The sequence below is a fragment of the Lethenteron reissneri genome, chromosome 24 (genome assembly GCF_015708825.2).
Source record: "Lethenteron reissneri isolate LAM-NWPU_2019-01 chromosome 24, ASM1570882v1, whole genome shotgun sequence".
Lineage (NCBI taxonomy): Eukaryota > Metazoa > Chordata > Hyperoartia > Petromyzontiformes > Petromyzontidae > Lethenteron > Lethenteron reissneri.
The window spans coordinates 6,062,687-6,087,817 of NC_083802.1; the positions used below are offsets into that span (position 1 = coordinate 6,062,687).

Here is a 25,131-nt window from a genome sequence, read left to right on the forward strand (position 1 = left end):
GATGTCACTGCCCCCCCGATCGCCAAATCACGCGATGAAATGTCCCCGTATCGGAGACGAGCAGCCTTTGCACGTTTGTGATTTCGCAAACGAGCCGCGTGATTTGCACGACGCTGGAGTTGTCTCGGCCGATGCTTGCCGTCCTCGTTTGAGCCGCAGACAGTCGGGCGTCCCCTCACCTCACACCGCCACCGTCACCGCTCCCTGGAGGTGAATGTTTGATATCGTCAGCGCTGCCGCGGTAACGGCGTTACGCCGAGCGCATTTCAACACACCTCGTGTCGTCTCGTCCCCCCTCGCAATGGCACGGTTCGGTCGGCCGGAATTGCGCCCGAGTTGCAGACGCAGATATTATTTCACCGCGACGTTTACAGACGCAGCTTCGATTTCACTGCATGACGCGTCTCGGTGCCCAGCACATCTCGAGGCGCTGGACAAATGGGGGAGAAGGCATGGCGCATCTACAGAGCACGAAGCACAGAGATGATTTTTTCGAGGTTATATGTTTTTTAGAGCGGAGAAAAAGAGATGTAATTCCTACAGGCCAGAGAGAGATAATAGAGGTATTTGGGTTAGGGGCCGTCCATAAATGACGTCACGCGATTTTGGACGATTTTTGACTCCCCACCCCCCTTCGTCACACGGCGTCACAAAAAGTCAGACCCCCCCCCTCAAATATGACGTCACAGAGCTCTTCCCCCCCCCCCTCAAATATAACTTCACAAAGCTCTGCCCCCCCTCCCAAAAAAAAACATGCTTCAAATCGCTTTAAACTATTGTCATTGTAGTGCGTATTTAATGTGGCGCTGCACTCTGATGTTGTAGGAGAAAACATGTATTTAAAAAACGTCTATGGTGAGGAGCTTGAGAGAGAGAGAGACAGTCATAGGTGGAAGACGAAATTCTTAGCCTGAACTCGAGCAGAGAATTGCGATTATCAGTGTGGACTTCCAGAAGAAGGGAATTCCACATCACGGGGCAGCAGGAATTGCAGCAGCAGAGAAGGGGCGACCTCCCATTGGAACGAAGGTTTACTGCAGATTTTGATGGAAGCCCTCCGCGAGCCTTCAAAAAGTCTAACAGGTTTCAGATCCGGATTTTATTAACGTTACGATTAGTATTTTAATTTATTTCACCCACCACATCTTTCTATCCTCATCTAAATAATATTCTGTATTCGTTCACGTTTTAATGCGCTCTGTGAGAAAGAGAAAAAAAACATTTCGTAGGAAATTGGAAACGTTGCAGTATTTACAGTAATTGGCTTAATTGGAAGAGCTTGATATGAGACATTTTTCGTGGCGCGTGAGAAATCTATATTTAAGATGTCGGCAGCAGAGCCCACGCTCGCTTTAGCATCCCCACGATCAATTGGGCTGCCCTTTAATGAAACATTCTCGCGTTGAGGTCACGCCTTCCTCTGAAGAGTGTTGATTGTTGCAACATGTCCATATCTTAGGCCACCGGCTGCCTTAGTCTGCCACTGCCATTGGGTGCCACGCACAGCTGCAGGCTGCCCGAGTGGATGATCGCAGAGATAAAACTATATATATATAAATTAGTTTAACAGGTAAGGCCCAGTTTGTACCAGTTTAAAAGGGTAAAAACCTACTACTATATTTTGCCACTGGTAAAAGAGATCTCATAAGGTTAGGCCCATTGAGCGATAGAGCTCTTTTTCAGAAGTGACCTGGCTGATAGCTGAACAAAGTGGCTTATCACGTAGAAATGTGTAAGAGCCAAATACTCTTCAGTGCATGTTTGTTGTCCTTCCTCCACACCTCCGATGAGCATGGTTGGCTACGTACGGTGCGAAAGAAGTTCAACATATATACAGTTCAACATACATAAATGTGGAGGCAAAAACCGGAGGACCCAGAGAAAAATCCACGTGACCACGGGGAGAACATGCAAACCCAAAATATGCAGGCGTGAGGTTCTGGATCGAACTCACGACCAGGCGAGGTAGTTAACATCTCGCCACCACGAGGTAGCTGGCACGGGTTTGGTCACCTCGTCGATCCCGTCAATAATTTTGAGCAGATATTCCCCGTGGCGCCGACTGGTTCCACGGGGAGGACTTTGCCGAACAGAAGCTGTTGCCTGGTCACGTGACTCCCCAAAATGCTCACTTTATTTCTCTGCACCGAGCCACATTGCGACGGAATAATGTTGCTCAATTGCTTTCGAGGGTTTTTTTTCTCCGTAAATTTTCATAGCTTTTGTTTCGCCCGTTTTCATAGAGAGCCCCTTTTGGAGTGGGGCGCTTGCGGTTTTTCGGCTAATATTTATTTGTTTATTTTGCTGGAGACGTGACAAAACCATCTGACCGCCGTTGGTGCTAAACGGCGTCCCTCGAGCAAGCAGACGCCAAACGGGCGGAGCGAAGCGCCGGAGTGTCCGCGCCCGCTGCGAGATGGGGAACGTGTCGCTCTGTTCCTGCTTTGAAGAGGAGCGCTCTTCTCTCTCTCTCTTTTGTTTTAGTTGCCATCGAGCTGTCACACTTTTTGAAGCGGTCTCCAGTTGTTCCGCTCCAATGAAACGTCTGTGGGCCCGTCAGGGGCGCGTGAGCTGCGCTTAAGGAAGCATTTAGTGAACTAATGAGCTTCCTGCGCTATCAGATGAGAACGTTTAATGCGAGCGCTGTAAATGAGCGCCGCTGTTTGTCGCGCGCGGCGAGATTAGTCATTTTGCAGGTCGTGTTGAAGCTGTGTGCTGCCCCCCAACCTGGCCGTGTGCGGGTTGGGGGATGAGCGCTCCCTCCGCAGGTCGTTCCACCTGAGTTTGCACCCCCACCCCCCATCGCTCGTCCCACACCGCACGTGAAACAGAGATCACGTATCTCACCAGGCGTCGGCGACCTGCGATTCCGGAGCCGCGTGCGTCTCTTTAAGGACCGCTCCGTGACGTTTTTGACACGCGTGGCGGCCCTTGAAATTTTGAGTTTTTTTTCTTACCGAATTAGAAAAACATTCGCTCTTGTTCTTCTTGTTTTGGTTGCCGACCCCTGCACTAGGCCCTTGTCTCTTAAGTCATTTTCCAGAACGCTGCTAGGCTTGGCTTGGAGTAGGTCGGCATTATCGGCGTAAGGCACTACCACTAGACTACAAGATACGCCTATCCATAATATTCCAATATTAGTCTATCCTATATTACTATAATCCTATAAACAGGTTATATATATTGAAAAAGTATTAGGACAAAATAGGGTGAGACGGGATGGCGGCGTGCCAAAATAATAATTCCCGGAAGAGCGTTGCAGACTGTTTCAGCTGAAATGAAGCACCGTCAATATATATATACACGCATGTGTTGTAATGCACGGCTGTGATTTGTAGGAGACGTCATTGTGGTTAGAATGCAGATTATGTTTTATGTAAAGGAGCATGATTGGCAGGTAGTCTAATACCCTTAAATACAAGATGTTAAAAGTGTGTAGAGACTCTAGCCCATTACAGTAGTCGGCTTAAATTTCAAAGCTTCACGACTCTTGTGTTAGGAGAGTTCAACTCGCTATGTGAAGGTTTCAAGTTCAAATTCTGCTCAGGGGTCCATTGCAGGGCGACTGCAGCCCATCCATCGCTTGGGGTCAACAAAGGGAAACCCGCTTTGCGAGAAGTAAACAGTCGTTGTCTTATGCTCCCCACCGCCGGAGTTTGAATGGTCGAGAATAATGACGGAGCGACAGCCGAGGAGTGGAACGCGTCCGAGAGGACGTTCACCGAGGAGATGGAGCTGAGAAGGCAGCTCGCGTGCAGGCACTTGGCGGTGTATTACATCACGGAACCGTGAGAAGATCGCGGCGGTCTGGCAGAGGCCTTCATCCAACAGTGGATATTGACCGTGGCTGATGATATGAATATGGTAGAGTATGATAATTGGTTTTTTACCCTTCTATCTGGCAACAAAACTGCCACCTTTTTTTTAAACAAGGAGTCATGTTTGCATAGACCACAATACCTGCAGCCATAATGCAAGCAAAAAACATAACTCTGATAATATATGCACTGTCCTTGAAGTTGATTGGTCCACACCCGAGACAGCTTTCCTTAGAGCCTAGCCTCACGTGGTGTTGGACCAGATGACGCCAAAAGGCGCACAACTCAAAGACAATGCACCATCAGAGTATGAGAGCTCGGGGTAAGCATTTACACCATTTACAGCATTATGGCTGCAGGTATTGTGGTCTATGCAAACATGACTCCTTGTAAAAAAAAGGTGTCAGTTTTGTTGCCAGATAGAAGGGTAAAAAACCAATTATCATATTTTTTACTGCCAAATGAGGTTCCAATGATGGTAGAGTATGTCCATAACTTGCTCAGGATTGGCAATGGAGATGATCATAATAATTAATCTGAGCATGGATTTATTTTTACTTGATATAGCCCTATGTCAGTGTAAAGTTAGGTTGGTACATCTTTACAACAAAAACAATCTCGTTTACAAACACTTTCGGCCACCTGACATTCATATTGCACACACACACACGCACACACTGACTCCTCATTTTGACTCTTCATTGTGTGAGGGCAGGTGCTGTGAGTGACCTTCTGACAGGCCCGGCATGACACACTCAGGGAGAGGTACGGCAGGCACTAGCGCTGGTGTTGTGTTGGCACACGACACGAGGTTGCGGTGCACGTTTTACAAAAGACGGGTTCGCGTGTACGAATGTTGAACTTCTTTCGTACGTAGCCAACCGCGATAATTGGAGGTATCACTTGCATATATGACCAGGACTCGAATACAGACGGCCTCCAGTTTACGACGGTTCCATTTGTGACGATCCACGTTTATGATGTTTATATAATGCCACCATGGATCGGTTTACGAGGCAGAAACTTTATTTTATTTACGAGGCATCTTCCGACATGGTTCCAAACACAATTGAACAGAGTTGTTCTGGTTTCCGATATGACTTGGCGTGGAGCTTTTGTGTTCCTCAAGTGTCTTTGTGGCTTTTTACCAATTAAACCCTGTTAAATAATGATGTTTGTACGGTTTCCACTCTCTATGGGAAAATAGGGTTCGATTTACGAGGGGGTTTTCCAGGATCTCATTGTGTCGTCAACGCGGGGACTGCCTGTACTGTAGAGGCCGCTAAGATTGTGGGATTGCCATGCACGTAGACATGCACAAGCCACGTTCAAGTGCACGCAAGGACAAAGCTCCCCCTGTCTCGTCTCAGTCTTCTGGGACAAGTGCTGTTCGCCAGCATCTATGAAGGCCTACATGACGCACACAAGGGTGGGTTGGCCATGCCTTTGTCTTGAAATAACACTGGTCAACACACTTTTTCTGGCATAAGGTATTCCAACGGTTTTAAGGTAATTTTGGAGTGCTGATTCAAAATCTGGCATCAGTTTTTGTCTATCACATCAGGTTTTTGAGATATCAAATATTGCATTTTCAATAAAAACTGCAGAAGAAAAAGATTAAATAAATGTGGATATCTACATAAAATTATATTATAAACACACTATTTTAAAAAATACAGCACCATATTTTAACACTAAAGCAGTCACTGACTCGCAACAACTTGCAATCATAAGTGGCAGAGTTAATTTCGGGTAAAATCAATGAAAATGGGATATGAAGAGCAAATCTGAGATCAGGTTTGGAATCAGCACCCTGCAATTAGTCTAAAACAGCTGCAAAAGTCCAGGCCAGAATTTTTTTTTTTGTTGACCAGTGTTATTGATGGTTTCACACCACGCCAAGTCTTCATTTAATGCTGAGTCAGCCTAGGAGAGGTCTGAGGTTGACCCGCTTAGATATTACTTACCACAGGTATCGTTCGTGGCCAGAAATTGATGAACTTGGGTCATCCGGGTGTGTAGCCCAGTGCCTTAACCAGAGGTGTGGACTCGAGTCATGTGACTTGGACTCGAGTCAGACTCGAGTCATGAATTTGATGACTTCAGACTCGACTTGGACTTGCATAACAATGACTTTGTCCCACCTCTGAGGTGTGGACTCGAGTCATGTGACTTGGACTCGAGTCAGACTCGAGTCATGAATTTGATGACTTCAGACTCGACTTGGACTTGCATAACAATGACTTTGTCCCACCTCTGAGGTGTGGACTCGAGTCATGTGACTTGGACTCGAGTCAGACTCGAGTCATGAATTTGATGACTTCAGACTCGACTTGGACTTGCATAACAATGACTTTGTCCCACCTCTGAGGTGTGGACTCGAGTCATGTGACTTGGACTCGAGTCAGACTCGAGTCATGAATTTGATGACTTCAGACTCGACTTGGACTTGCATAACAATGACTTTGTCCCACCTCTGAGGTGTGGACTCGAGTCATGTGACTTGGACTCGAGTCAGACTCGAGTCATGAATTTGATGACTTCAGACTCGACTTGGACTTGCATAACAATGACTTTGTCCCACCTCTGAGGTGTGGACTCGAGTCATGTGACTTGGACTCGAGTCAGACTCGAGTCATGAATTTGATGACTTCAGACTCGACTTGGACTTGCATAACAATGACTTTGTCCCACCTCTGAGGTGTGGACTCGAGTCATGTGACTTGGACTCGAGTCAGACTCGAGTCATGAATTTGATGACTTCAGACTCGACTTGGACTTGCATAACAATGACTTTGTCCCACCTCTGAGGTGTGGGCTCGAGTCAGACTCGAGTCATGAATTTGATGACTTCAGACTCGACTTGGACTTGCATAACAATGACTTTGTCCCACCTCTGGCGTTAACCACTGCACCACTGATTCCCGCACACACACGGACATTGACTAAACCCACGCATTTACAATCTAAATGTATATTCCTGTCTGATTTCCAATCAAGACAGTTCAAACATTGCACTATTTTATTCATCTGCCATCGACTCCTTACAATCAATCGCACAAATTGCATGCACTGCAGAAAGGCAATTTGTAGATTGCTGGTGGTGGGTTGTGGGGGGGGGGGTGGTGAATGAGGATTCCCCGACCTCTGGGCTATGCGTGGCTTGCGAGGTAGAGGGAGTTGAATGTCGCTTCAACTTTGATGAATATTTATCTTACGATGAATCACTACGTGGCATTGCTACAATTCAAAATCATAATTATGTTCCAGAATCGATTCTTTTTTTTTCCATTTTGCGATGTGTGTAGCGGCCTCTGGTGGCTGCAGGGATCATGTTGAACTCTTTACGACACAAATGGAAAAACAGCATTTGATTTCTGTACACGTGATGTTTATCGATGCGTTTATCGGGAGCTGAAAGAATCGATATTAATTGGCAAATTTATGAGCATTCTGCACCTCAGATTAGCGCGGTTGGCTCCATACGGTGCGAAAGAAGTTCAACATACATGCATCGATCGTTACACCGATAGAAATCCATGGCATCCACTAATTTACTGAAACAACGTCTACAGGGGGATGTGACGCAGATAGTTCTATAGCCTCTGTCTGGTCATTTTGTAGGGATATATTCACGATTTTCTGATTCATCTGAAAAAATATTTAAAAAATCCAGCTAATATACGAAATTTGGAATGATCTGGAAAAACGATTTGTTTTGGATTAATCTGAAAGTGTGACGGTATAGGAAATTATATCACCTACCACACTACTTCCAGGCTTTTTCTGCAAAGAATGGTGTCACGTGGCATCAGATGTCGTTGCGAAGGCATGTTAAATTGTTACACCGTGTAAGTGATCCGAAACTACGAAACATTTATGAAAATGTCCTTAAAAATATAATTTTAAAACTCATCTTTTTTTATATGAAACTTTTCCCAAGTATTTTTTTCTTGCTCATATGCATTTTTTCCAGATAATAACGCTTAATAAAATTGATTTGCAAATGTGTCTAAATTTCCTCATTAATAGCTCTTAAAGCACCAGCGATTATTTACTGTCTATCGATTTGTAACTAAAGAACTCCATCATCATAATGCAATGTTCGTAAATAACTTTTGTACTTCCACCCCCCATAACTTCCATCGTGTGTTTGCCTTCACCCCTCTCTTGACCAGGCTGACATTCAGAAGATCTTGAGAAATGCAAGAAAGTTGCCTGAGAAGACGCAGACATTTTACAAGGTCAGCTCATCTTATCGGTCAGGACAGCACTGAACATTCTTTCCTTTCAAACACAAATTAACCTTATGGCTGGAACCCCGGGGTCCCATAATCCCCCGGTTCTCGCATAAACTGCGTTGCGACGTCATTTTATGTCTATTGAAGGCGAACGACACGGCAATTTATTCCTCTCGACGAGTCCTACACGATGCGCTAATCCAAGTTTCAAAGTTTTGTTGATGACTACAGCAATTTTGGCAACGACATGACAACAGAATGATCCGCGCCAGGTGGGTCACTGCGCGGTGGGACGGAGTTGCCAAAAGTAAATTCATTAATGACGATTTTGACCCTGGGGGCCCGCCATAAGGTTAAAATATTCAACTTAACTCTTTCGTCGAACTTGATACAACTGTAAGGTTTAATCCTGTTTATTTGCACGTGCCAAAGACGTGTTGGCCAAAGGAGGGCGTGGAGGCCTTCTCAGGAGGGATTAAATGACAGAAGGGAGTCAATTTAAGTATTTTCTTAAAAAGTGAAATTTGCTTGTTTTGTCCATTTTTTAGAATGTTTTGGAGTTTAATTCCTCTGGGCTTGAACACCTCCTGAAGCCTACTCTTAGACTCTGCACAGAGGTCCCTAAGGCCAAATCGACATTCAGAACATGTTGTACACTTACAGCATCAACATAAATTCTTTACAGGTTACATCCAATACATATTTGCACGTGGCATGTTCAGTTTTTGAGATACTTGTCAAAGTAAGTCATGCGCTCGCAAACCCGAGACAACCAAGGTGTTTTTAAATGAGCTCGTGGCGCCCATAACGCACCGTGTCCCCTGTTGAGATCTGATTGTGACGATTGTGCCCGAGTGGTCCGTAACCAAAGTGTTGCTTCATTGCTTCACTTAGCAAACATAAATGGAGGCTCTTCATAAACACGAGGTAAAATGGCATGAGTTGCCCTATTTATCCTCCCCAGCCTCCTGATTTCCCACCGGAGCTTCTGGCTGCCAGTAAGAAGATATCTCAACTTCTCACGTGGGCCTCATGACCTCCCTCCCCAACAACCTTGACAACTCCATACCCCCAGGGCTACCCAGTTTTTTCAAATCAGAGGACTCCCTTCTGGCCACATCGACCTCGCGTCCCTGCCACATAGAGCCTGCGCCCCTCTCAATGCCTGCTCCTCGCTGCTGTCACCGCGGTGGCGAGAAGTTAGCTACCTCGCCTGGTATACAGGAGGTCGTGGGTTCGATCCCGACCTTAACAATGCCTATTGTATTTCGATTTAAAGCTTTCGTGACTGCAGGGATTCATCTTCTTGGTTCTTTCGGTAAAGTCACGTAGAAGGGAAGTAATAAAATCATAAAAATTAAACATAATAAAATTATTCTCACGACGTTTCGGCCACAATGCAAGTAGCCGTCCTCAGGTGAAAACCAGGTCTGTCGAGGCGACAGTGTCTGAATGAAACAGCACACGCGCTTGGAGCATGTATATAATGCCTATTGTATATTTGGAGTTTGAATGTTGGCTCCGTGGTCACGTGGATTTTTTCTGTGGTTCCTCCGGTTTTTCCCTCCACATTGAGAAAGTTACATTTAGAGTAATTTGCTGCTGTACATTTCCACATGATAAGCCACTTCGTTGAGCTATCATTTGTGGCCAGGTGGCTTCTGAAAAAGAGCTATATAGCTCAGTAGTGGCCTTACCTGGTAAAATAAAACATAGTTTAGTTTGTACGCTGTGGCTCCCTGCTTGGGCTTTCGACCGCAGGTTTGAGGCTCATCTGCAACCCCTGATTATTCTGCCGGGTCCTTCCAATATCGTTCTTGACCCTTCACATCCTCACCTTGGCCCCACAACCTCATAACCCTTAGCCTCTTGACCTTTGCCTCCTGGGTTGTTTAAATCTCTTTCCCAGATGCGTCGTCTTTTCTTTCCTGGACCTTGGTACTCAATTAGTCAGAACCGCGCTGCCTCATAACCCCTTCTCGGATTTCCCCAACCTCTCACCTGGGTCTGTCAACTCATTGCCTTTTAACACACTGCACTGTTCAGCTTTGAAACTGGATCCAGTGTCAAGGCTGAAACTAACCAAATTGTTGTTTTCATTCACACAGCAAGACGCAACCCTAATATCGTGCAGTCTACACTCCATATTTGTGAGTGGCTGATGCTCATCCTACTCATAGGTTTTTTCAGTAAAGTCACGTAGGTAAAAATAAATAATAACAATAATTAATATTATTATTTATATTATTTATTACTTATTTTATTTTTTACCTACGTGACTTTACCGAAAAAACCTAAGAGTATGAATCCTTGCAGTCACGAAAGCTTCAAATCTAGAATTGATGCTCATCCTCGCCATGTATCCAATGATCCTGAGCCCACCGGAATTGTTTCGGTCATTGAGTCTAAAAAAATAAATATCTTGGTACAAGATGAGCTGAACTTACCCTTGTTTAGGAATGCAAGAGTGAATGTCAACGTAATGGGTAAAGGTGCAGCCCTGCAATTGCATGCTCACGCCACAGCTGGTAGAAGGGCCTCCGCTCAACAGAGCTCTAGGAGAATGCCCCGAGGCCATGTACGTGCGTTGCATGTACGCCAGACGTACATTGAACTTTTTTCGCACTTGTGCGCAGCCAACCGTGCTCATCGGAGGCGCGGCGTGGCCAGACGTCTCGCAAGAGTCGGGATCTCTGGAGACAAGCAAAGTCTTCCCCCCTTAAATTTCGATTTAAAGCTTTCGTGACTGCAAGGATTCATCTTCTTGGTTCTTTCGGTAAAGTCACGTATAAGAAAAATAATAATAAAATAATACAAATAAAACATAATAAAATAAGATCATTCTCACGACGTTTCGGCCACAACGCAAGCAGCCGTCCTCAGGCTTTTATTTTAATATTATTATTTTCCTTCTACGTGACTTTACCGAAAGAACCAAGAAGGTCTTCCCCCCTTGTTTGTGCGCACTCGGCGCAGGAGCTGAACCGGCTGCGGCGCGCGGCGCTGGCGTTCGGCTTCTGGGAACTGCTGCGCGGCGTGGCCGACGTGCTGGAGCGCGAGTGCACGCTGCTGCCCAGCTCGGCGCACCCCGACGCCGCGTTCCAGCTGGCGCACGCCGCGCAGCAGATGCGGCTGGCAGCGCGGCCCGACCTGCACCGCGCCACGGCGTACGACTGCTGCGTGGCGCCGTTGCCCACCAACTTCTCCTGCGCCGGGGTCGAGTGACCGCACGCTCCCGCGGGCGGGGCGGGCGGGCACAGCGGGCGGGCGGGCGAGCGGACGGGTAGCCGGTGACTGTCGAGTGAACTCGTCCGGCCGCGGTGATTTTTCTACGCGACGTGTTCGGGATGCGCCCGCGCGGTTCGTTGCGGCACGATGCCCGACGTTTTTCGCCACATGCTGTGGGAGCTTCTACAGGAAGAATTAGTTCGATCCCTGAAGTGCCCAGCACTTGGAATGAAATATCAGACATGGTGGCGAACTGGCGCGCGCAGTACAGCCCAGAAACGCGTATCGGAGAGTTATACGGCACGACGCTGAAAAACCGACACAGTAAACGACGCTTCGCTTCGGTAACAGCAAAGTGCCCTTTCCTCCTTGAGAAGGGACGTAGCGGGTGCACTTGATGGAAATATGTAAACCCAGATCGGATGCATATGTGTACCCTGTGCAACTGCCAGCACTCGTGTTGCTGATTTCAGTTACGCACGTGTCAGCAGGAAGACGAGTATCAATAAAAAGTACGTGATCCGTGCGTTCTGACACGTTCGAAACGTGAACGTGTCCTGATTAGCCGTGTAATGCAAATGGGGATAACTGATCACAGTTTCGTTTGTTTGCTTTATATGCTGTGTTCGTGCTTTCTGAGTGTTCCTATGGAATGCACCAGGGGTGATTGTGGCACTTCAATAAAAATGTGGGAAGTCACGCAGTGTGACTGCATGAAAAGTTGTCTATAAATGAAAGACGGAGAGAAAAGTGCCAGTTTTGATGACTTGCGCAAAGCAATTGCATGGGCTTTTGCAGTTAGGGCTGAGGATGGAAAAATTATCCCTTCCCTTTCAAGTTTCCCTTTGAGCTCTGACCAGAGGCTTAAACGATGCCTTTAAGTTGTCTATTTCACTTCAGGGTAATATTCTTGCCTGATAAAAGTGATGGGCATGGGACCATACAGAAGTCTATTAGGGCCTTTTACAAAGACTCCAAGTGGCCGTAAGGCAAAAAGATATATCCGTTTGAAGAACATTGTCTTAAAAATATACATGTGCAATTCTTCTCATTGTGTTTATGTAACGTGCCAATTCGGTGTCTTTTTGTGCTAATGTTGTAAATTTATTTACGAACTGTGACAAAAAATATGCTATAAAAGGGCAGTTGGCAAGGTTTCCTCTGATGATTGATTGCTAAAGGTTATACAAGTAACGTAATCTCACGTTTGCCGTTTTCGAGATGACGTTATGTTCTAATTTTTACGATTATATTTTCTCCAGCCACACATTATTTAGTTGACCTCAGAAACCGCAGGAATGTGTGCATGTTTAGCAGCTTGACCTATGACCTTTGGCTGCTTGCTGCTGTCACGACAAATGCATACGCCACAATTACACGATCATTCCCCCTTTGTTTTTGAAATTTTCATTTTTTATTTTCAGCCAGGGCCGTCTGAGCTTCGAAAAATATTCCACCCCCTGCCAACTCCTGACAAAGGGGGCGGGAGGCAGGGGTGGTGAGATCCAGGCTATTGAGAGCTTTGGTATCCTGGAAAATATTCCCCGAGGAAATAATCCCTTTTTAGTAACCTTGCAAACCGACACTTTAACTGCCCTCAAATATTCTTTAACAGCAACGCTTAAAACGAGGTTGCTTTGCATCGGCGAGCTGTTCATACGCTGCTGGCACCGTAGTTTGTGAACATCACTCCAGCGGCACCACTCAAGACGAACGCTGCTGCCTGCTGCCCGCCTGATCCCTTTTCTCAATTATGCGCATCCTTCATGCCGCATTCGTTAGCACGTATCAGTGCTCAATTATTCACGACACGCTGGCAACTCTTCCGGCTCACGGTGACATTTAGTGCAATTGGTAGTGACGGTACATGGGTGTTGTGTTTTGTCATCAACTTATAGTGAAATAGCCACCCTGCTGCCAAGCCTGATAACCATTGTTGTGAAAATATATAAACGGATGTGTTTTAAGTATATAATCGTGTCGTGCTTGTGACTGCCGTGCGCCGATGTCGATTGTCGCTATTTATACAACGCGGGCCCCTTGCTGGAGGAGCACTCCAAGCCTCTCGTTGTTGCCTTCTTGCAAGTGCGGTTTAAACACGGCCCAAGCAACACCATCCCGGCACTGCAAATCAGCCGCCACGGTGACCTGAAGCCAAGCATGGACATGGCACCTCTGACCCCTGAGCACATTATACTAGTTGGTGACTACATTTTTCAGTTTTATACAAATTTCCAACATTTTTAAAAGTGGAGACCAACATTTTAATGGCAGTACATTTTTACCAAATTCCAATTTGCAACTGAATGTGCCGGTTGCGTTTGTGAAGTTGTTAATACTACATTGAATATTATCGGAATTTTTTTTTCCTGGGTCGTGTTCTTGGGACAATCGCAACAAACTAGAAATGTGGATAATGCGCCATAAACTACCGCCCATTAAACAAGAGCGTGAACTTAATGTCACTTTTTCGTGCTGCTTTTACAAAAAAAAAGGATTGCCTATCAGCATTGTTCATGTTGTGAAGGATAACGGGCCTGTTGTTGTGGAAAACAGTTTACTTGTTGATGTGCTTGCTTTAAGTACGATGTATCCGTTTACTTAATACACGTTATTCTTAAAGAAAAATGCCTCTTGTTTGCTAAATGTATGAAAGTCAAGCTTCACGATTACCCATCTCAAACAGATCTTGCCCTTGCCATGTTCACTTTTGGACAAAAACGTCCCACCTTATCTCATTTGGCACTATTCCAGAGGAATAATCAAATCTTAATTCATAGGCTCTCCAAGTCAAAGACGCTAATTATACACGATGTAATGCAATTTTTGTTCCTGGGTACTAAGTGTTCTTTTTATTTATTGCTTATGCCTAAAAAGTGTAGAAAATGGCTATTATTCCCCACAAACTTTGCTTTTGTGACCAAGACTTTGTGAACGAAATATACAAATGCACACCACGTTTTCTCATTGAAAATAAGTAAATTTCAAAATATCACTGTCCTGGTCACAAAAGCAAAGTTTGTGGGGAATAATAGCCATTTTCTGTACTTTTGAGGCATAAGCAATTAGGAAATAACACTTACTACCCAGGAACAAACATTTTTTTTGTTAGTGTTATCATTATTACTGTTATTGATAATGTCATGCCCTCAATTTCACTGTCTAATTGATATTTACCCGAGTACTGCTGCCAGCCCTTAACCGAGTTGTTATATTTTCCTTTGTGCAGCAAAGTTTGCCGAGTTCACATACTGGTTTCGAGGGTGACTCGTTCATTCCTAGTGCCCGATTACATACATACTGCAATGGAGAAAACCACCGGTGGTCATCCTTTGGACCGACCGGTACCTGGCCATGTGATTGTGGAATTTTCATCAGTGGGTTGAGGGCCACCAAGAGAGAGAGAGACACGGAGAGGATCGTGGCCCCATGCTGTTTGGCAATTCCAGCCAAACGTGCAAATAGGGCGACACTCCTCCGAGTAGAATACAATCAGACGACAATCCAGGCAGGTGTATAGAAAACAAGTTTAATTTTGTTTCCTTGCATATAAAATGAGAAAAAATGTACAAACATAAGTAAGAAGCATACAGAAAAGGCCTACAGTAGTTGAGTCTGCCTGCAAATAGAGTACCGGACTTCTACATGACAATGCAGATTATAATTGTTCAAAGCCTACAAAGCAGGAAGTGGCTACTTTGACTGTTATTCCAACCTTTTCCACCCAGTGGTTCGGCATTTAACCAAAATATTCGACTGATACCTCAACGTGGTATTATAATCTACAATAAGGGTTTTAATGTTACAGACGTAAGGCAATTGGCTATTCACAGAAATATGGTATTATATAAAAAGCATTATTTTTGTATTTGCCTGGGCGGAAAAGGGTTGTTTTTCTCATGTTAAATTTCTGCACGCTCACAAACACGTGATACATAAATTCAGTGCGATAATATTTACCACTTACATGTAACAGCCCTAAAAAAAACAAGCCACTGAGACGTGCATACACGAATGTGAACCTTGTTCAAAGACTACGGGAGCTGATTACGTCGTCACCCTAAACTACCAAAAGAGTAGCTGTACGATGAAAGATTACAGCGAGATTACACAAGTCTTATTTTCCAACTTTTTTTTTTACTCTTCATCTTTTAATTGTTCATCATAAATTATGTGCACGAGCAGCCTGGTCTTTAATTTATACATATAAAAAAAGCTTTTTTTTTTAAACCTTACAAGTTGCCCAACAATTGCAACATCATTTCACGTGATACATACATTTTATTCAGTTTATTTGAATCACTTACAGTTGACGTACGTGCGCATTACTCAGTGGAATAAAAACACCACCGCCGCTTATAAATAGCAACACAGAAACTGGAACTTTCTTTTAATATCTATATATCTTTTAAAAAAATCAATAAGAAGAAAAAATGGCTACAATTAACAAATGTTTATTGAAAATAAATATAATTTCTTTAAAAAAATTTCTACAACAACCTACAGTGGTAACTAAGACCGTGGAATTAAAAACAACTGACCTTAACTTCTTTGTTTCAATAGGCACTGGCTGGGAATGCCACGTCTGTTAAGCCATAATGAACGGATGTGAAGTATGTACCGTGCAGTATGGGACTGCACAGTAGAGAATACCAAAAGTGTTAACGGACCAGGTGAGTACAACGTTAGGTACACATTGCCGTTTTTTTATGCACACAGTATACATGTAAAAACATTTAAACGTTTTGAGAATGGGATATTAAATGCACGCACTCAGTTCAGACAGCAATTGTTACTCTGAATACGGTGACTTCTTCGTATAAGTTGAACATAACTGGCTTAACAAACCTAAAATGCTTGTGCAGCTTTTTTTAATACCACATTCTCAAGACTCTACAACCACGCGCACGTGAGTAGGTGCGTGTGTTCCATGCCTCTAAGAGGCAACAAACTCTTAAGACATGTCTTTCAGGTGTGAGAGAAAAACCTCTATCTGTTGAAAATGCAACTGAAAAAGGTAAAGAAAAAAAAGGGCTAATGAAAACAGCCCAGGTGTTATTTTATTGTTGGGACGGGTCGCAGACAGCCAATCGGTATAATTGCTGGGCCTTGTTAATCATATTAACTATGCGCCATCTACAAATGTGGTTGTAACAATATCACAATCCAGCCTCGTAACTCCAGTTTTAAACGAGAGCTAAGCGAAACGCTCCCTCCCGCCGTGGAAGCTCACTGGTCTACTACAGCCATGACATTAACTGCGATAAATCTCGAGAGATGTCAAAACAGTCAATAAACTGGTTCATATACATTTGAAATGGGGCTCAACATAATCATAATTGGGCATTCTAGCGTTATTCACTTAGCGTTTATTGAATATCGTTTGATGCGCTTCGATTGAACTCTGCGCGTGGTTATAAATGAGTTCCAGGTCTATGAAATGCCGCTCAAAAATATAGGACCAATGACGATTACGCTATTCTGTTTCAAATAACCCCATCCACATTCTCGTTGTCTCCAAAATGAGAGAAAAAAAATACTCCGACTGAATGTACATGGATATTAAAATGTAAACGAGTATCCTTTAAAAAATATAAAAACTAATTTCCATAAAAAGCACATCACGTACACTTTTAAAACGATGCAGAAAAACAGAGTGAATGTGGGTGGAAAGAAAATGGATGTATGCTTTTCGATGCAAAAGCACTTTCAGTAATACAGAGTGTAACGCTACACAATTTAGCACATTACTGGAAAAGCAACTTGCAAATGTTACCTTCAGGGTTCTCTGTGCTATGGATCGGACTTTGGCTCATTGCAGGACATGGCTTCCATTTCAATTTTTTTTGTTTTCATTGTTATTTTAGAAAAAAAAAATAAAGATCCCAAAATAACCGAAGCACTTTTTGTTTTGCACTTGAGCCCTGAATATCAAAATATGCATTGGATGGATATTTCAACAAGTTTCTAAAACGTGCTACACACCCACAAAAAGAACAGCATTTCAGAATTTTACAAAATCTCATCCATGTCTTATCAGAGCTGTTTTTTTCACCATGTACATTTTTTGTCTTTTTCTCGTTATTGTACTTTAAGCCCAATATCACTTTTCTTTTGGTAATCATGTACACAGTGGACAAACAAGTGCGAAAATATAACAAGTAAAAAAAAATAAGTTCAATGAAAAATGTGGCAGTGTACAGATCTTCAGTTTTGATTTTTCAGGAAAGGTTCTTTGTGTTTTTCTGCTGATTCCAAAAGGTGCATGGGCTTTGTTCACACGACTCTCGAGTCCAAAATAAGGGACGGCTGAACCCCATCCCCAGGCTTAATGTTACGAACTTCATGTTGACCCTGGGAAAGCGCTAAACCAAAACGCACACAAACACCATAGCCGATTGTTCTCCGTCATTCATGGAGAAAACAACAGTGTGATCCAGGTGACTGCAGCCTCTCCGATGCGTGGTCTGCTATTATATTGATCACTGGGCAAAGACTGTCCCCGGCCACTTGTTCTTCTGGGCTACAGTTGTAAGAGGGGATTTCTCGATGCTTCCTGGTGCAAGTGCGAGGTACTGCCGTCATCAATGTCCTTGGGAAAGCGGCAAGGCCCGGCCCCAATGGCGGCCGTTGAGGAGCGAGGATGAAGTGGAGCAGGAAGAGGACACAGCAAGACGGTTTCACAGATTCGGGGACACGTACAAAATGGACGGGTGAAAATAAAGACCAACAAGCTTGCTCAGGTCTGTACATTGTCCACTTGTCTCAACCATGCTCCCCATCAGGAACGGCCCATGGTCTCCAAGTAGCTTTGTAGTTTCCGAACTGTCGTCTTATCCAGCATGCAGAGGTCAAAGTCAAAGGTGGTTGTTGTGATTTGGAAGTGGCCCGTCTCTTCGATCAGGTTCACAATCTATGGGCAAGAAAGATAAAAATACGAGAAGAGTTTTTTTTTAAGTTTTGATGCACAGCAGCCGTTAAAGATCCTCTGAAGCCTTTGCCAGAGTAGGTCATTGAGTGCAAGCGTCAGGATCCAAATTTGAAAATTACCTGCAAACTACTCTATTGGGATTAAACATAGCAATCATGAACTCTCTACTGATAGATTAATGTCCCAGGCCACTGTTGCGAATTAAACTATCAGTGTCTTTAATCGCCACCTTGTTCAATATAAACGTAACCTGAACCAACTTAGCTTGCCTAACAGGGACTTAAGCAATTCGGCTGAGAGTTTAACAGTCACGAGACTTCATCGGAAAGCTGGACACTTGAAAGACATTCCATGTTGCCATTGCAACATTAAAATAAGTTCCACACACCTTAATTAATGAGTAAAAATGTAATACAATCAAGGTGATTGTTTCCAAAAACATCATGAGACGCGACTGCCAAAAATTGCACCTTAAGCGGCAGCTGAAAACAATTCAAATCATTTCATTTTTTTTACAAAATGTTGTGAAATTAAGGTGCAGTTCATCATTCACATTTTTGCAGACTGTGCAGCAGACACGATCTTTTGGACATGCGCTCGCAAGTCGGTGCAATGCACGGCTGCAACAGACCTTTTGTTGCAAGCCGTGGTGGATGGCTGCCAAAACACTTGGGAAATGTGGCACGGATTAGTGAGCCTCTTTCCTTGGGAGCAAGGCCACGGCGTTTTGTGCTGGGGAGCTCTCATGGGTGATGGGGGGGGGAGTTGCAGGATGGAGGAAGCCAGTACAAAGGTACGAACAGTGGCTGTTTTTTGTTCATCTGTCCATCATGTTTGTTTAGCGGGAGGGCAGGGGCATATGTAGATAATTGCAGGCGCTTGGCTTGCACGACTGCCTACGGTCTAGGCAGGCAAAACTCACATCAACAGACAGAAGCACAGCAACGTTTTGATCCCCGAGGCTGAGGTGGGGGTTTTTCCGTGGCTGTGCCGGGTGCTCACCTGCTGTAGTACATGTCTCTCTCTCAGCCCCATGAGCCTCCTGTGCAGGTCCACCAGCTCGTCCAGGTATGCCTGCAAGCCAACACCGCGTGTTACGTGGTGCGCTTTGCACGCGCGCACGTGGGCTTCAAATGCAAATGGTCGACGAATACACGAAACGCAAAGGGACGCTGCATTCACTCGATCAACAAAAACATTAAATACATATATTCTTGGTGACTTTACCAAAAGAACCAAGAATATGAATCCCTGCAGTCACGAAAGCTTTAAATAGAAATTAAATACCTAATTGCATTTAACAACAGACTACTTCTAAATGTAAAATGAATGGAGCAATGACTGATGGCCAATTACTTATTTTATTTTTTTCTCACGGGTCACCTGAATGTATGAACCCACGATTAGACTTGAGCGCATACCAACACAGAGTGCCTGGGGGAGTTATTTATTACAAATAAAAACATCGTAAATCTTAAAAAAATATCCTGAAGCATAAGATTAGTGCTGGATCCAGTGACATTTGCAAATGTAATTTGTAACTTTGATCATTAGCTGTGTATTGATAGTTCAATGTTAATGTTCCGTTTTATTAATAACTAGCTTTACTACCCGGCTTCACCCGGGACTTGGATTCTTGTCTTGGATTAATACGCGGAGGGTGGGGGGGGGGTGTGCGTGACGTCAGCAGGCACACTGCGTGACGCTGCCGCATGCGGGTGACATCACAGATGTGACGTCACCACTCACTTGCCGTGCAAAATATATCCATTATTGTGCCCCTCCCCCAAAAAATTATAAAAGTCTATTTTTATACTTTTTGCATTGTGTACAGTCTGGAAGCTACCCACATGCCAAATTTCAAGTTTGTTGCATGTCGGGAAGTATGCTAAACATTTCGAACAGACACACATTCACAAATTTCCATTTTATAGATAATGCTAATTTGTAACGTGCACGATTTCCACTTGCCCGACAGCAGTGACCCTGAGGGACTGTGTGTTATCTTGTTGTGGTCTGGGACTGTTTTGATGCTGTGTTTACCGCCTTGCCCAATTTGGCTTGACCAGCCCATACTGGACATCTGTGAAAAATCGCTTTATAGCTCATCGGATTCCTCCACTCAAATAGATGTTTTTGTTACATCTTGGTTGGATAGCAACAAAAACAATGCACACCATAATGTCCACACTGTTATGCAAATGCACACACCACAAAACTAAACACATCCTGACAGTGGGTTAAGGCAGTGCCTCGGCAAGGCCATAGAAAACACAAGATGCCATTTGCCAAAGGATGTGAGGCAAACAACGGTCTGACACTTTGCCATGGATTTCACAGACAGACCGCATCTGCTGGGCAGATGTTTTCAGGCAACGCAAACAAGGCTGCATGCTAAGTGGCCCTATGTATGGGTAGCCAACTTGTGGGACATCTCATTGTGCAGGCTATCCAGTGCAGTGGTGCGGCCGGCGACGCACGCGTGGCTTCGAGAGGAGCGGAGAAACCCGCGCAAGGCCAAAGGCGGCAGAGGCGTGGCTTCATTACGAATGGCGCAGTGCCTTTGAACGCTAAACAATGCCAAGCGTGCCATTAGGCCAACGGCGGCACCACGATAATTCAGTTTAGCCAACAATATTTATGAATCGATGAACCAGCCCCCAAAGAAAGCATTAGAGAACGGAAACAATTTGAGCATTATACTTTTGGCTGGGAAAACATTTTACAAACGAATGCACTCTCTTGATATTAATATGTAATGTGCCTTTTTCTGTTGTTGTTTCAGGACTGCTTGTAACTTGGCACGAGAAACGCTGTCATTACTGCAGGCATTAATTGAGGCAAGGCAAACAGTGCTGGGCTTGCGCCATCAAAGTATAATTACAGTCTCAAACAGCCAAGCATAAATACACAACAAATACAAGTGTGCCACTAATCTAGCCGTCATTATTTTGGAAGGCTGCAACTCACTTCATTATATATGCTTCCCTTTTAAAGTTTTAATGCTTATATTCTTTCAAGAATTATTGGCTACTGGTAAGGAAAACACTGCCAAAAAGCCACTTGTCTCACGATACAAAAAACATTCTATAATTGCTCAGCCACGAGTTTTCTGGTTTAGGATGACGTTTTATACTTCCATTCATAATCATCACCCATGGACAGAGCATAAATATTATTTTATTACGAAGTTATATTAAAGCGACTTCGGCGAAGGTGCTCTATAAATATAAAATAAGATAATAAGATGTTAAATATATCAAGTTCATTAACATTTTTTGGCATAAGACTTTTGTTATAAATTTAAAGCTTGGTAGCCAGAAATTCTCATGACTGAGCCTATGTCTATAACCGACAGTGTTTTATGGAAACCACCTCAAAGCAATAACCACTGGCATCGTCTACGTTGAGGTAGACGTCGAACACGCTCCGACATTCTTCGTAAAAAGTAGGCCATTGTGTTCCAATGTAACCGCCCACATTCTACATTTACCATTTAATAAATCGGCTAGACCTCAATTGTAGGAACATCCATATCAACGGCATGGAGAGAGAATTAGTCGAACAAGGGTTAAATTAACAAACAAGCTATTAAAAATCACTCGAATGCTCCTTGTCAAATAGCTTTGCCCCACTTGAGCAATACCTTGTCACTCCTCAGAGCTTTGTCCACCTTCTCCTGCTTTACTGAACTCTTCTGCCCTGGCGCCTGGGGACAGAGATGCAGGCATCACCCTGATCATGTTTGCTTTGGCGAGCGTCCACATTTGAGAACCGGTGATGGATAAAACGACGACGTTGCCTTTTGGTGTCTTTGCTCTTAATTAACCAAGCCTTGACCGCACACCACCCACTCTGCAGAGGTGCACGTGGTCTTAGTAAATCCACCGCTGAGCCAAACACTCTCCCAAAGAGGCCAAATGCATATTTGGTGAATTTATTTGGAGGTCAACAGCGCCGTCTGCCTCAAGAAGAAAGGAAACGACAGCAGCGATTGTGTTGGCTCACACAAACATTTGCATTTGTATGCTTGCACACAGAGCTCTGCAACTGAACTCGATGGGAATGCACGTTAAGTAGTTGAGATGCTGTTTACCTTGGTGGAGGTGGTTTTTGGTGGGGGGTCTGTCCGAGGTGGCGAAGGACTCCTGCTGCTCTCACTGTCACTGCCGTCGCTCAACCTGCAGCGCAACGACGATGAAGTGAGGCCCGGGAGCCAATCGCATCATTCACCCATCATCCCCATCTCGTCATTGGCTTAAATCGCCTGGAAACGGCGCATTATAGTTTAGCTTCCGACTGTCCTCACGTAACCTTATTACCTCTACGACGACACTCTGAATGCCCTTGAGGCACACAACTGTTTCCTTTGACTAATTTGCATACATCCACTGTTAGTGATGCCCAATGCAAGTCTATCTTTATCCAACGGCACAAAGATTTGAGAAAAATCCACTTCCATCTGCTTCGCATTTCCTCCCGAGGTCTCATTCTGAACAACAACAACTCAAATGCAAGCAGTAGAGCCGCGGTATCCAAGCCAGCTGACAATAATGCCTGCTGGGCTTCACTCTAACCGGCCCAAACTTATGCGTAATCAGTCCCTGCCTGTGAAATATCCAGCGCCAGGAACATGACTTATGTTAGCATGCACCCAGTTGGCACACGTTAGATGGACTACAGCTAGATGTGCATATGACATGACCGCTTGCTTCTGTAAAAGATTTCCTAAATCACGTGCATCTTACAGCGCCCGTCTTCATGAGGATGAGTTTGCGCTATCCAGCAGGTCCTGTACAATCCTGTACAATGTAAACATTCAGGAGTCAAGGAGAGCAACGGCTACAATGTAGTCGAACTGCGGACAGTACCAACGCATCAAGTTCCTCCAGCTTCAGCAAATTAATGCAACCCAACAAAGGCAATGATAAACTCCTCTCTCCAATAAGTTCTTTTTTTATTACTATCTTCAAATTGCTTCCAGCGCTCATCCATCAGCCAGGACTGATGCGTCAAGCTTGGAAAAGCCAGTTGAAATTCATCAAATTGACTTTGTGCGGGACAGACATTTTTATTCAAAGCCCTGTGTTGACAACTCAGTCAAAGGTCCACTCACGACTGGCACCAGCCCGATGAATGCACTACGCATCTCCGTTTATGGATTCCAAAGCCAATCCACACAGATCACGCCGATAAATCAAACATATTCAAGAGAAAAAATGCCATTCTACTTTTTTTCCTTTCATTAATAGAACCGAGAGCAAACACGTTGTGAATAAAAGACATTCGATGAAAAGAGATAATACATCCCAAAAACCTTGCGTCTTAAAGCAACCACAACTTTTGCTATATAAAGCAACTCGCGTGCCCCGAGGCTGGAAACGTCCTATTCATCGTCCTATTCACTTGGGAGCAACGTTTGTTCGCTGTGGATGGAGGAGGCGGTGTGCCAGAGTGCGTACCGGTGGTTTCTCCTGCCGCCCCCTCTCCGCCCATCCTCCAGGCCGTTTTCGTCCTCATCCTCCTCTTCCGAGTTACTCAGCTCTTGCATGAAGGTGTTGAGGATTCCTGCGGTAGCAGCACACAACACAAGGGGCGGGAAAGGAACAAACACTCCCAAGGTTTACAAGAAGAAAAACCGCCATCGCCAAGCACGCAAGTCGCTGTTCCCTGCAATCGGTCGCTCGCGATGTCGCAGTGCCGCTATACACACTGGAGTGTTCACTGACCCCGGGGGGTTCCACAGCAGCCAGGTCAGGGGCACAATGGAACACGTTGTGATGACCGTGCCGTGTGACGACAGCAAAGGTTGCCGGCAAGAACTGCATTGCGCGCTTTCAGATGCGCTGCTGCTCCGTTCTGGAATGCTCTTCCTTCCGATAATCGGAGGCCATTGGAGCTATCCACTTTTAAATCTAAATTGAAAACTCATTTGTCTAGAACTGCTTTTTCGTGTTTAAGTTTGTTGTCATTCAACGGCAGCCCTGATGAGCACGGTTGACGATGTATGGTGCGAAAGAAGTTCACCTTGGCCGCCAGGCTGAACGGACGTGAAGCTACTGCTGCTGCTGCTGGAGCTGGCAGGGCTCGTCTGCTCGGACTGCGCGCGCAGGCCACACGCAGAGGGACAAAAGACAAACGCATCCCCCGTTTAACCTCCCGGTACGCGCAGTCAAGTGCTGCTGGCAACCACTTACAGAGGGTGGCACACACCATGCCAGCTACTTGTTGAAAGAGGCAACCCAAAACAATTACAGATATTTTATCCCGTGAGAAATGCTCCAACGGTGTGCGTCTCTCACTGTCCGATATACACACACACAATTTGATATAAAAGTGGAGCCACACAAACAATTATCGCCAAAAAGACATCTCACAGCATTTATAAATAATACGAGAGAATGAAACGCTCTGAACCTTAGGACAGTCTGTCATAGTTAGTGCTGTAAGAGGGCATTTATTAAGGTCACCAGGGAATAGTGGGGTCAGCACCATGCCACAAATCTTTCATTTCTACTTCACCCTAAAAAAAAACCACCTCCTGCTACAACGGTCCCCATTACGCACGTCCCATTATTTAGAACAGCGTCCGGAGTTGCATGTTGCAATGCATTGAGAGGCTCTAGAAGTACAAACTGAATTTTACATTTCCCTCCCCAATACAAAAGAACGAAAATTAATTAATTAATTAATTCAGGGACTCATGTTATGTTCCGTCAACAAAGAAAAGGCCCAGGTGGTGTTCGTATATCAGCTGTGTGCGACTGATGTGCCACGCCCGCAATTGAACTCGGATTTCTGAGCTGGTGCTTTTAAAACCAACAACCGTTCCCTAGCTTTCAACACGTTACCCTATGCACACATGGGGGACAGAATAAACACTTTTGGGAAAATGTACCCTCAAACTCATCAC

At 44.6% G+C, this 25,131-nt stretch overlaps 2 protein-coding genes across 9 annotated transcripts in view; one reads left to right on the forward strand and one right to left on the reverse strand.

The window, feature by feature from the left end:
• Positions 1-13,901, forward strand: part of LOC133346460 (integrator complex subunit 14-like) — a 102,551-nt gene extending 88,650 nt beyond the window's left edge. For 5 of the 8 annotated variants that reach the window (XM_061558035.1, XM_061558040.1, XM_061558036.1 and 2 more), the window contains 2 exons: positions 7,997-8,062; positions 11,036-13,901. In XM_061558035.1, coding sequence (XP_061414019.1) covers positions 7,997-8,062; positions 11,036-11,284 — 315 coding nt within the window. In that variant the 3' untranslated portion in view covers positions 11,285-13,901. Of the gene's footprint in view, positions 1-7,996; positions 8,080-9,023; positions 9,518-11,035 lie in introns of those variants that run through there. The other 3 variants (XM_061558041.1, XM_061558042.1, XM_061558043.1) reach the window with 2 other exon arrangements.
• Positions 13,902-14,797: 896 nt separating this feature from the next.
• LOC133346461 (protein AF-9-like) overlaps positions 14,798-25,131 on the reverse strand; it is an 87,705-nt gene continuing 77,371 nt past the window's right edge. The window contains exons 7-12 of the mRNA XM_061558044.1: positions 24,246-24,318; positions 23,681-23,786; positions 22,315-22,399; positions 21,865-21,927; positions 19,221-19,292; positions 14,798-18,200 (exon numbers count right to left, since the gene is read on the reverse strand). Of these exons, the coding sequence (XP_061414028.1) occupies positions 18,069-18,200; positions 19,221-19,292; positions 21,865-21,927; positions 22,315-22,399; positions 23,681-23,786; positions 24,246-24,318 (531 nt within the window). The 3' untranslated portion in view covers positions 14,798-18,068. The remainder of the gene's footprint in view (positions 18,201-19,220; positions 19,293-21,864; positions 21,928-22,314; positions 22,400-23,680; positions 23,787-24,245; positions 24,319-25,131) is intronic.